General features: G+C 38.2%; 1 protein-coding gene across 2 annotated transcripts in view; it reads right to left on the reverse strand.

Annotated features, from left to right (window-relative positions):
- Nucleotides 1-7,308: 7,308 nt before the first annotated feature.
- Nucleotides 7,309-13,677, reverse strand: part of LOC119793410 (protein disulfide-isomerase TMX3-like) — a 68,520-nt gene continuing 62,151 nt past the window's right edge. For both annotated transcript variants that reach the window (XM_038300624.1, XM_038300623.1), the window contains one exon: nucleotides 7,309-9,942. In XM_038300624.1, coding sequence (XP_038156552.1) covers nucleotides 9,691-9,942 — 252 coding nt within the window. In that variant the 3' untranslated portion in view covers nucleotides 7,309-9,690. The remainder of the gene's footprint in view (nucleotides 9,943-13,677) is intronic.

Genomic DNA, 13,677 nt, shown 5'->3' on the forward strand with positions numbered 1-13,677 from the left:
CTCTGCCTATGCAGGTGAAAGTTTTTACAAGGTGTTCATTGGGGTGTTTTCATTATGTGAAGTCACGTCTCTCAGTTTGACTTGTTATTGCTGTGATTCCCTAAAGAGGAGAAACAGTTCTCCATCAAGTAATGCAATCAGCTGTGGTTAAACCTTTCCACCAGCAAAATATGATTCTATCTGCAATAATTGAGCAGACAGATCTGCTTTGGAGAAAAAAATACATTTATGCTTGATAATTAAAGTTTGCTGAAGAAGCAGCAGTCTGGAATAGAAAAAAGGGACAGGCAAAGGATAACAAAAAAAAGGTAAAACGATTTCTAAGCTTGTAAATTTACATAGATTTCTCCTGGGCTTAAATGTCAGAGCATATTTGGCGTTATGAGGACTTCTTTAAGTAATACTTTATCCATTTAGAGACTTTTGAGTTTCAAAAAAATCAGATCTTTCAATGAGCAACATCTATGTTGGCAGTTAAAGTTGTCCACATTTTATTTAAAGAATGAACCATTTCTAAAGAAATCATCCTTTTAAATATCTGTATTTTTCAAACTTTGAACATTCAGTTAAAAAAGAGGGAAGAAATATTTTAGCTCTTATTTCAAACAACCTTGTTTTATTATGGGAGTAAAACCGGCGTGCATTTGTGGTAAAATCATGAAATTATTCTTAGTTGCTTTGTTCTGTGGTGAAAAATTCAATAAAAGACGAGTAAGAAAAATCTTCCCTTAGCAAAAAAGTAGTATACTTGAAGTAAATTCTATTAAGAATACTTAAGTATAAGTTTAGAATGTATACCCGAACAATGTACTTTTACTGTACTTGAAGTTTTACTAAAGTAATACTTCTTTGTACTAAATTGAGACATTTTTAAGTTTACTAAAGTATACTTAAAGTATACTTTAGTAAACAATAAAGTAAACAATAGTATAGTCATGTACACTTGACTATATATATAAGTATATGAAATATAGTTTAAAATAAGTAAACTCTAAGTGCACTGCCTGATTTTAAGTATGAAATTACTGCACTTTTACTATACTTGAATAAACTACTTTTTGCTAAGGGTTTAGGAAAAACATATACTAACTATGGAATCAAAAACCAAAAGAAGTATTGTAAGAAGAGAGGAAGAACGACTCCTCCACAATGAGGTAAAAGTCTTATTATTATAGTCTTTAATGAAGTCTTTAGTTGCAATGGAAGCGCAACAACTCATTTGATGTAGAGGGTGATTGTTTTAAACAAGGGGGCCAGGTTTGTTTGAAAAACCTGATGTATTATTTCAAAATTGCATGGATCTGAACCTCGGTAACATTTTCCCAAATGACAGAGAAGAAAGATCTAGTAGCCGGATGAGATGAGTCTTTTGTTATCAGCTCCAGACATTTTGGATGCTATCAATTCAATGGGAGCTTAAATTTACCCTGGTTTCAGTTTATGCTTATAAACAAACTTAATTGATGACGTCCTTACTGTTGAAAAATTATTACAATCATTTTGTAACAGGATGAATATTTAATCAACTAGACAGCACACATATCACAATAAATAACATAGTGAACCATTAAACCTTCCAGCTGCAAATAAGTATTTGAACACCTGTTTGAGGTCATTAGCTGCCTAAAGACACCTGTCTGCCCCATACAATCAGTAAGAATCCAATTGCTAACATGACCAAGACCAAAGAGCTGTCAAGAGACACTAGAGACAAAATTGTACATCCTCCACAAGGCTGGAAAGGGCTACGGGGGAAATTACCAAGCAGCGTGGTGAAAAAAGGTCCACTGTTGGAGCAATCATTAGAAAATGGAAGAAGCTAAACATCGCTGTCAATCTCCGTCGCACTGGGGTTCCATGAAAGATCTCACCGCGTAGGGTTTCAATGATCCTAAGAAAGGTGAGAAATCAGCACAGAACTACACAGGAGGAGCTGGTCAATGACCTGAAAAGAGCTGGGACCACCGTTTCCAAGGTTACTGTTGGTAATACACTAAGAAATTATGTGGTTTCAAATCATGCATGCACAAAAGGTTTCCATGCTTATACCAGCAAATGTAGTGTCCTGTCTTAAGTTTGTCATTGACCATTTGGAAGATCCTGAGGAGTCATGGGAGAAAGTTATGTGGTCAAATTCCAGTTACCATAGCGGGACTCCAAGGCAGCAGCCAAGAACAGCTCCTCCTGACAATTTTTACAAAATATGCCCCTTAAAATGATGATACAAACTAGATATCAAACCCGCACCAATGCCTGCTGCAGCTGCGGTCACAAAATGTTTTCAATACCGACATTTTGACCGTTTAAAAAGCTACGGAGTGCTACGGACGAATGTCAACCACACAAAAGCGGAAAAATAACGAACGGAGGTAGAGATGCGCGAGACGGAGAAAGCTAGGCTGCAGAGGGGGGCTAACTGTGAAGCTAAAGAGAGATCCCCAAAGACCATCGCTTCCATCAGTCCTGCTCTCCAACATCCGCTGGTTGGAAAACAAAATGGATAATCTCCGACTCGAACTCTCTTTAAAAAAGTCATTCTGACGGGGTCTTGGCTGCATCCAGCAATACCAGACAGTGCTGTTGGCCTGGGGGGGGCTGATGCTGTACCGCGCCGATAGAAACAAGAGCTCTACTTGAATTGAGGCTCCTCTGAGACTGTTCCCGGGCAATCTTCAACATCTAGAAGGGAAGCACAGCCCTCTGCAGGTGAAAATGAGGAAGACTCTAGATGCTTCCCTACCAAATGCTGAAACATCTCCAGCCGGCTCCTCTCGGCCCCCTCCGGCTTCCACACCTTCTAAAGCATTGTCTGTCGCTGCTAAACCTGCCGATGGCACCACTGCTGCTTCAACCATGTAAGCCTCTTCAACCCAGTGGGCTACCACCCTCACAGCATCGTCCTCTTCCTCCCCTGAGCCAGGAGAAGTGGGTGCTTCAGGAGCTGGAGGCAGTAGTAGCAGCTCAACAACCACTGATGGGGTGAAGCCCAGGCAATGGGCTCCTAAAGCTCCAGCATCAGATCCTCTTCCACCAGGGCCATTTGGATGCTAAGATCCTATCCAGATCCATGTGACATCACTGCTGCCAAGCAAACATTAATGATGTGCATTCCATAACTATATAACGATCCATAACGATATAGTGACTTAATATCACTATGTTTTTTTTTTTCATCACTACTGCTTACCTTATTAAGCCTGCACTTAAAAAAAATTGAATTGTCTAGAGAGCTGTTCTAAACAAAATTTCTTATGGTTTACACTTGTGTATACAAAATGACAAAATTAATCTGTCTAAGTCTAAGATGACACAAAAATAGAACTTGTAGTTCATTATTCCACTAACCATGTTTGGAGGAAGAAGAATAATGAGTACCATCCCAAGAACACCATCCCTACTGTGAAGCATAGAGGTGGTAGCATCATGCTATGGGGTGTTTTTTTGCACAGGGTGATTTCACTGTATTAGATACAGGATGACTAGGCCACGTATTGCTAGATTTTGGGGAACAACCTCCTTCCCACAGGGCATTGAAGATGGGTCGATGCTGGGTCTTCCAACATGACACTGACCCGAAGCGCACGGCCAGGATAACCAAGGAGTGGCTTTGTGAGAAGCATATCAAGGTTCTGGCGTGACCTAGCCAGTCTCCAGACCTAAAAGCAATAGAGAATCTTTGGAGTGAGCTCAAACTCCATGTTTCTCAGCAACAGCACAGAAACCTGACTGATCTAAAGATCTGTGTGGAGGAGTGGGCCAAAATCCCTCCTGCAATGTGTGCAAACCTGGTGAAAAACAAGAAATGTTTGACCTCTGTTTTTTTTTTTTTTTTATTTAACCTTTATTTAACCAGGAAAGTCCCATTGAGTTAAAGTAACTCTTCTTCCAGGGAGTCCTGTAATTGCAAACAAAGGCTACTGTACCAAATATTAACATTGATTTTCTCAGGTGATCAAATACTTATCTGCAGCTGTATCATACAAATAAATAGTAAAAAAAAAAAAAAATCACACATTGCGATTTCTAGATTTTTATTTTATTTTAGACTATGTCTCTCACAGGGGACATGCACCTACGATGACAAATTTAGACCCCTCCATGATTTCTACATAGGAGAATTTGCAAAATAGTTGGGTGGTAAAATACTTATTTTCCTCACTGGATGTCTAAAAAGTGACCATTAGCTTGACCCCCAAGGTTATCTAACTCATGCCTTTTAATTTAATATAACGTTCCACACTCTCCTTTTACTTCCCCAGTGTTACATGCAGTGGTGAGCGCAGTTGGTTTTAGTGACCCATCCTCAGTTAAGTGAAATGCAGCAAAACCAGACACTGAAAAAATAACAAGTCAAAACTAACAGATAACCAATAAGATGACTGTCACTCTGTCAGAGTCTTCAGAAAAGCATGACAATCCTCCTGCTAATGTAAGACGTACACATGCAGAGTTGCTTGTTTGATGGAATAGCTGTTTTCATTCAGGATAATCTAATGAATAAAAAAAAAACGACATTTACGCAACATTACGCAAGCCTTTAGGATACTTTAACATTTTGTGCCCTGCATTTTAAAGAAAATGGTATGAGTAGGTGCTGGAAGCCAGGAGGAAGGAGGTACAAACCTGAGTGTTCCTGGAGCTGCTTTTCCCCCTCTACCATCAGACTCTTTCACAAACATCTGCAATAATCATGACTTTTTCTGCTTGTTGCAGTAATAGCAATAAAATACAAATGTGCACAACTGTCCACTAAATGCATATTCATAGACATGGTTGATTGTTATCTCTGTGCTTGATTCTGCAGAACTAAAGGAGACGGTCTTTCCATTTCCACTTACTATCAATGGAACTTGTGTGATGAGGGATCAATCACTTACCCTCTTGCAGCCTTTAGACTGTCAAGCATGTAAACGTAGTTGTGCACAAATGGGATCCTGAAAGTTTCAAAATATTCAACTTTTCTCAGAGTCGATATGCAATACAACCAATCAGTGACGAGTTCTTGAATAACAATGAGAACAGATTGCTTTACAGACTGCAGTCTATCGCTCCTTATAACATGACATAAAATCAAATCTTCTGGATTATCTATTTTACAGCACATGACTCTTCATACAGTGATTATTGAGATGCACCTTAAAATGGAAGTAAAGGCTATGGATTTATCTGGATCAGTGTTTGTCCATCATCATGTGATTATCTTCTAATTGCTTATTCTTTGTCTGTATTATAGAATAACCCAAGTTTGCTGGGTTTTTTTAACAGCTGTAAGTCTGTTTTGATTTTGGTAGACTTAACAGCATGATTTCAGTCAGTTCTAGCTAAGTCTTCATCCTCAATGTCTTGTCTATTTGTTCAAAAAACAGTTCAGGAATAAAGACGGGTACAATTAAGAACCTCTACTGAATAATCATGTCTAAATAATTCAATCTTCGTACAAGAGGAAGCTTTGACCACCTTACCATATCCAATTAGCCCTTGTTTAATGCCTCAGTAAAATTTTCATTAAACAAGCAATTGTTATTATGTTGCACAAAAACGTAAATATTCAAAGCTTTCTTATTAATTAGGAAAAATACACTTTTGGAAAGATTTATTCTGTAGTCAGATGCTTGCCTGAATTTTAAATAGGTTTTGAGCAATTGAGATTGTAATTGTGGGCTTTAAAAGATAAAAGGAGATTGTTGCGATTGGGGATGAATCAAGCTGATAATCGGATTGGATATCAGCTTCAAAGGACCTGGATCGGATATGAGATGACTCACACCGATCCATTGTTCTGATCCACTCATTTATATTGCTATTGATGTCATACACAGCAATACAGTGACTTCTGTTTTATGAATACAGTGCTTACATCACGGACCTCAGCACGCTAGTGATTAAATATAACTGTGGTCATTTGTCACCACTTTTTAACAATGTTGATGTAAAGTAGGATGTCTACTCCCATGGCAAACATTTTATTCATTCAACAATAGTATCAGATTGGATCAGAAAACATTTTTCAGTGCATCTCTAGTTGTGATAATTGATGGGGTCAGATCACCCATATAGAGGAGGGTCAATTAGAACTTTATACTTATTGATATGGTGCCATTTTTGCTCTAAATGTGTTTGGGGAAAGCTCTACAGCATAATTTGTGGGTAGTGCTATATAAAAGACTGTCATCAGCATATAAATGTGCCTTGAAAGTATTATGTCCCTTTGTTGAATCATCAATTTTTTTTTTAAATACTTCAAATAGAGAATAGAAAGAGTCCAAAGAACCGCGGTGAGAAAGGAGAACTTCAATGACTGTCTGAAACCGTAGCTCACCACACATAGTAGAGCGTATTTCAACGTTAACATGTCACCAGAATGATTCACAATAAGGAGGACCACTTATTTAGATGATCCAACTGGAAATAAAAGATGATTCTTCCGACCTGAAGGCCATTAATACTCGACAAACTATTCTGGGTCTTGTTATGAAGAAGCGGCAAGAAAAAACAACAACCATTGCAGACGATGATGAGGAGAGCAGTATTTATGTTTAACCATCTTGAAAAGATTGTCTTTATGCTTGGGAAAGATCGCTAGATACGCTCGGGCACTGCCATCCATGTTTACTTCGGGAAACACAGCCTGTGATGTCATTGTGTACTCTGTTGCGCATGTGGGACACTTAAGCTGTATGAATGCAGTTCACAAAGGAGATCACATACAAGTCGCTTATATTTGGAAATGTGAACGGCAACACACACAAAAAAAAATGGATTTCACAAAAAAATCTGAATTGAGCATCTAGGCCTGCAATGTGAACGTAGCCTTAGACTTAGATTTATTTTTTCGTTTTGTATACACGAATGTAAAGAAATTTCGTTTAAAATATTCTCTCTATAGCTTTAAGGCAGTGTGAAGAGTGCTGATATTTCACAGTACTGTAATACTAACATTAAAGAGTTAGGGCTAAGCTAAGAGTTAAGACTATATGGTCTAAGCAAAAGCTTAAAGCCACTGGAGTATTTGTAAACCAGAATCTCATTGTTGACAAGCATTTGCCAGAGTGAGATGGTAAACAGGAAATGTCCAGATGCTGTTCTTGCAGTTAAAAGCCAATTTCTTCCCACTTTTGCTTGCTTATGAAACAAAAAAAATTATACAAATGGCCAGCTGTGGGTTGACAGCGTTTCCCGGCCAAACAGTCAAAACCGATTTGCCTTTTTCGGTGACACACCCCCCCATACACACATTTCCTTTTTATATACAGTAGATTTAGTACATATTGGCTTCTACAAATACTAAATAAAACAAACAGACACCAGTATCAGTCCAACAAAAAAAGGAGGAAATCTTTATTTTAAACCATTTAAATGTCTCAAAGTTCCACAATCTTGGATCAAACAAAGAGGACATTTGCTAAAGAAAAGTAGGCAACTACAAAGACCACAAGGCAAGGCAAGGCAAGGGAAGCTCAGTTTCACAGTAGAGATTTCAGATGACCTCCATCTGTTAAAAGGAAGAAAAAAATCTGGCCCACTTGTGCTGACGAGTTTTACTGGATAGGTTTTAAATTTTCAACAGCAGCTGACATTCTTCTGGTTTATGCTAATTGGCTGCCGGTGAGCAGCTTTTATCTACAGTATAAGCAGAGACTTCTGTTTCCAATCTCTATAATAGGAAAGTACATGATATAACTGGCCTTATAATTTCCACAGTGATACTTTAAAGTTTTATATCCAAATTCAAAAGGGAAAGGTACAATTCTCTAAATATTTTAAACCGGTCAGACAAAACTGTGCTAGAAAATGTTCATCTGTGGTATTTTGGGGGAAAAAATAACTAAATTATTTCCGGGGCAACAAATGTTTTTCAAAGCAATAAAGCTGATCTCAAAGTGAAACCAATTCATTTTCCATAAAAAATAAAGCAACATTTAAAGTAAGTAACATATAAAAGATGAAGCATAACCTGCAAAGGATTGAACCTTATTCACAAATTTTAGTCACAGAAATATGAAAAAAAGATCAACACTCTGGAGTCCTTTTAAAAACAGGATGTTACAAAAAAAAAAAAAAAAAGGTCCTCATGTTTCTTATGCTTAGTGTGCATGTCACAGCATTGGGATGTAAACTTCCACCTGCCAGGCAATTTGTATAAAGGAACCAGTGATGGAGGAAAGAAAGAAACATGCCAACAGACAGCTGCTGTCTATTTGAGGAATAAGAGTTGTTAGCAGAGCCACAGGAGTCATTGATGCATGTTATGGCTTTTGCTTGACAGGCAGAACCCATCTATACAAGATGTTTTCAGTAGGTTGGTCATTTTTGGGTGGTAATGGATTTGAAAGAAAAGGAAAAAAAAAATTGCACGTATTTTTGGCATCATAGAGAGGGATACAAATTACCATTCAGGATCTTCTTGTCAACTTGCAACCCAAATGGACAGGTGGCTGACAGAAAAATAGGCCGAAATGCAAGACTGTCTCGGCACTTTGCAGCCGTTCAACAAAAAGAAATGTTTTTCAGGCAATGTCATCCATTGCAAAGAGCACATTACTTCTATGGCAGATTCCTCCTCCTTGGGCACTTCTTGTTTCTTTCTACAAACAATAACAACATCTTCAGTTTACAATCCCTTTCAAAAGTATCAATACCCCTTGAACTGTGAGCTGACAGGATTTTTTTTCTCTTTTTTTACTGAAATAACATTGCGTACAAAAAGGTTGTTTGTCCGTTTGGAATGGAGGAAAATTGTCTGATTTTTTTTTTTTTATTTAAAAAATGTGCACTATTATTCCTAATTAGGAAAAAATAGGTCACCCCTATTAGTAAATAGAGGGCTTAGGTCCTAAAACCACATCCCAGGCTTTCAACACCTCATGAAGGAGTATAGAGGGTAGAGTTGTCTAACTAACCTGACCTAACATGACAGGCAAAGAAGGCATTAATTATAGAGACAGACAATCAGCCCTCGGCTGCTTTGGGGGAGCTGCAATGATCCTGCTGCTCAGTTCAGAGAATTTATTCTCAGAACAACTATTAACTCTACTACAAATCTTGTCTTACAGTAACAAAATAGGGTGAGGATTGTTAAACTGCTTTTTAAAAGGCCGAAATAATTTCCCATGTTGAGCTGGTTTTCATTTATCCATGTCCCAGAATGATCTGTTTTTGACAAATGTGAAATATTTCAAGACATACAAATACTTACATAAAAAAGGGCTGTAGACTGATGGACTGAGGCAAAGATTTCGGTGTAATCGTTTACTATGAAATTTTAAAGACAGGTTGCATGAGTTTCAAATCTGATAAGGATTTTATCATAAAGCAGGAAAAACAAAACACCTTTTGAAAAGACAAACATCTTTTAGTGGTTTCGAATGATGTAACAATATCAGACCAAGTGAAACCCATCACTTGGTTGAATATCAATAAATAAGGTGGTATGTTCACAGCCATCCCTTCTCTTATATTTTGTCGATATTCTGTAACTGAATAGGCTGTTATTTTTAACTCAGAAGCTTCTGGCAGCCAATCCAACGCACCGATACAAAGAACTGAAAGGTAGAAGTTGAGTCGGTGCTGGAGGGGCTTAGTGAGATGAAAAACAAAGGAGCAAAGTAGCATCACAAACGTATGTCTTTGAGTTTCATGTCACTGCAGCTGACTAAGCCAATCATCCTCCATCCGCTGTTTGCCCCTGCATTAATCAGTTTTCTTCTCTTTCAGATCCTTTTCTCCAACATCCTCCTCTTCTTCAGGGCCTTTCAGCTCAGCAGCTTGTAGCTGCTCCTCTTCCTCCTCATCTTCTTCCTCCTCATCAGTGAAGCCCTCCCTTTTTTCGTCCAAGCTGTCATCCGATTCTGCCGTGCAGATGCCGTAGCACATCAGGCTGATAACGCCGAGCGGGAGGCCGAACAGGAAGCAACCCAGTAGAGGAGAGCTGCGGAAAACTGACTGATGTTGGGGGGAAAAACAGAAGCGACGTAACAAGGGAAAAAATGGGGAAGAGGGGAGGGAAGGACAAAGCAAAAAGAACATGGAAAGGAAGGAAGATTAATAACTTGATACCCCAGTATTCTACTTAAATGAGCACAAACTTAGCAGCTGTAAAAGTAATTAATCATCTGCATAAATTAACATTCACTAAGATTCCTTTCTTTGTTAAACCCAGTTCTTTCTTGTCTTAATGAAGTTTGGATTTCCATCAAAGCTAAAGGCTCTCCTGTGGGGTCCAAGATCTCCGAGCAGATTCTGTTTATAACAAATATGCTGTTTAATGACCCCTTTGATGATAATTTACACTCTCAGACTAACTTAACAAGAGGCTGTAGAGTCTTAGATCTACACTGCGGTTATGTAAAAAGTACGTTTCCTTCTCTTTAATTACCTTGAACATATGATGATAATAAATACATTTACCCAGCGTTAAAAAATATAACTGTGTGTCTGAAATCACCACAATTGTAAAACCACCAGCTCAGCACTTTGTTTGGGGCCTCATATGTAATCAATCATCAAATGAGCTTCCTAATCTACAAAGAACCATTCTACACTGAAACCATGTTAATTCGTCCATGCTGTTTGTATCCATCCTCAACCAAATTGAACTTCAATCCAAAGGAGGGATGTTTTTCTAATTATTCTCTGCATAATTTCTTAATTAAAAAAGAGCCAATATTGATTTTACAGTAATTAGCTCCATGTTTGTATTCTTGACTGCTGCACGGTGAAAACTAATTTCACATTTGCTAAGGATCATGGACAAACCTCAAACATGGGTGGAGAGTTGTCCACTTGTAAAATCAGATATTCAAAAATGAAGATATGCAACCTAAACTGCAAAAATAATTTCTTAAAATAAGTGCATTTTTTCTTGAATTAAGGAGGTAAAGGAGACTTTGTCAATGGTATAAAACATTCAACGTTTAAAAAAAATTAGCCCTGTCTTATTTCAAGTGCATAATATCAAATTATCTTATTTTAAGAGTAAAAATATTAATTCCATTAGCAAATGGCAGATTTACCTATTCAAAAAAAGGGTAAATCAACTTATAAGAAATCTTTACCTATTTCTAGTTGGTTTTCACAATGTATGCAAAGTGACTACCTAAAGAATGCTCTTCCCCTTCAAAAGAAAGATTTTGATCACCTATAGGGGGCCAGTCTGGCGCCTCAATAAAGAGTTGACGCAAGCCCCAGATATCCAAAGGCAGCAAAGATCACTAGGACGGCAGACATAGGGATGGCTGGACCCCACCCCGGAGGCCGACCCCCAGAGGGGCCGAACCCCAAATGGGCCATGTCCCTGAGGGCCAGGCAAACACTCAACCTGACAGGTAGACAACGACAAATTCACATTCATCCACTCACATTTGATCTCACGCTTAAACCCATATGGACACATATACAAGCACTCAACTGAGACACACATTGGGGCAGACCCTAAACATATTCCTATACTCCTCATCCATCCTCCTGGGTCTAAAGTAAGTAAATAATTTCCATTTGATAAATACCACAATGATGTTTTTTTGTTAGGATTTTTTAAATTATTACCTGCAATTTAGAGGTTTACTAGTCTAACCCCTTAAAGCTGATTTATACTCAGAGACCAGGTCTTGAGGAAAATGTAAGCAAGAATAACTTTCAGTCAAACTTGAAGCTGTGGATTAAGGAGCAAGAGGTTGCTTCTCAGTTGGCACCAACTGATACCATGACGATGTGGACCGAAAAGGTCTATTTAAATTTTCTCTAAATGCTGACATTCAGTCATCACATTTTTTAAATCAAATGTAAATATGGCTTCTGTTTATTTAAATCATTATTACATTATAAAATAATGTTGGTTCCAGTAGTCTCAGATCATTGCTGGCTGTAGTGGTTATTTGGGTTGTTGCTCAACACAAATTTATTTTTATTTTCTGGGTAACAGTACGGGACAGACGGATGAAACTAAGTGGGTGCCTGAAGAGGACAATAATCTCTGACACACATTAAAATTGGTTTTATATGGCTAAATCAGACTGACACTGAGCTTCTGGAGTGCACCCAACCTTAACTCACTTAAGCGAACATGTTGGCTCTACGCCATAAATCCAACTATTTTGACTAAACTGGACAACTTTAAAGGGAAACTGGTCCAGTTTACAGTACGAACTTTGCTAAAAATCTTGCTATGGCTAGAAAAACATGTGTTAAAAGCTAAACTTGTAGATTAACCATAATAATAGTAGGGTAATGGGTACATCGGAGCCTGAAAGTACAATCTGAACAAATGAAAACACAAAACTAAGTCAGCTTGTGTAGAATTGGTGTAATGCATCACATTCTTTATTTTCTGGTTTAAATGAAGCTGCAAAGCTGTTCCACACATTCACTGTCTATGATAGGTGTTTAAAAAAGAAGCAGGATGCAAGCAAAAGTCAGATGAGATGGAGGTCAAGAGGACACATCAGCTTAACTTTGATCTGTAGTTTCATCTGAACCAGTCAAGTTCTGCGCTTTACTTCTCAACTCCCTCTTACACATAAAAAGCGCATTCTAATAATTTATCAGTCGGGTGTGTTTGAGATGTTCTGGAGTACGTCACTTTTTAATAAAACCATCAAACTGCTCTCAACAGACGCTATTTACAGATCAAAACATGATCTGAAAGCACACTGTTATTCATTTATTCATTTTCACTGCACCACTGGGTTTTGTGTGTTTATCAGGCAGATCACAAATGATTTGCAGAAACTAATGCAGGCTGCAGCTCTTTCAGCCTTAATTAATTTTGTTCTTATCATTTTAGTTCTTGGGGTTTTGTTTTATTATTTAGTTTTTGGGGTCTGATTATTAAACATTTGTTCAGGTGTCAGTTTTTTGTTTTTTGTGTAGAGTTGGGCGTAGGATTAATGCCTAGTTTTATACATTCTTTTAAGGTGATACAACAATTATTGCAGATTAACCGAAAAAAATATTAATAGGATAAAAGATATATCCAAGCCTGAAAGTACAGTTATAATGAATAAAAATACAAAACTATATGAGGTGCCCAGGGACATAAATCAGAATTACTTCCATATACACATATTAAATTAAACTCTTCCATATAATATACTGAAAGACGTGCATAAACACTAATGAAAAGCTAAAGCTCTCACATTAACTAGTGAAAAAATGTACCTCTTATATAGGGATGGGAATCGAAAACCGGTTCCTGTTCAGAACCGGTTCCGTATTTTTCGATTCCATGGCATCGTTTGGCAGCTCGCTGAATGATTCTTTTTTCGATTCCCGCAGCACCAGAGCCGAGAGCGCCGGCTCTGGGGAGCACGACTTACGTCACGTTTTTTACGTAAGTTACGCAACTTACGCAAGTTACGCAAGTTACGCAAGTTGGAAGAACTATTCGAGGAGGAAGACAACGTGCTGCGGTCACTTTGTGAATCAAAGCCCCGTCTTTCCTTAGCCCAGAGGGTAGATCAGGAAATCCAGCTCTATAAAAGCTTGCCCTCCATCCCCTGCAGGGATAGCGCCACACTGTGGTGGTGGAACAAGCAAGATACGCTGCCCTTGCTATCTGGACTGGCTGAAAACTACCTCTGTGTGCAGGCTTCCTCCACCCCATCTGAGAGGGTGTTCTCCACGGCTGGAGACACCATAAGCGCTGAAAGATCCCGTATCCTTCCAGAAAAAGCAGATATG

Source organism: Cyprinodon tularosa, unplaced genomic scaffold (genome assembly GCF_016077235.1).
Source record: "Cyprinodon tularosa strain WSP-4 unplaced genomic scaffold, ASM1607723v1 ctg451, whole genome shotgun sequence".
Classification (NCBI taxonomy): Eukaryota; Metazoa; Chordata; class Actinopteri; order Cyprinodontiformes; family Cyprinodontidae; genus Cyprinodon; species Cyprinodon tularosa.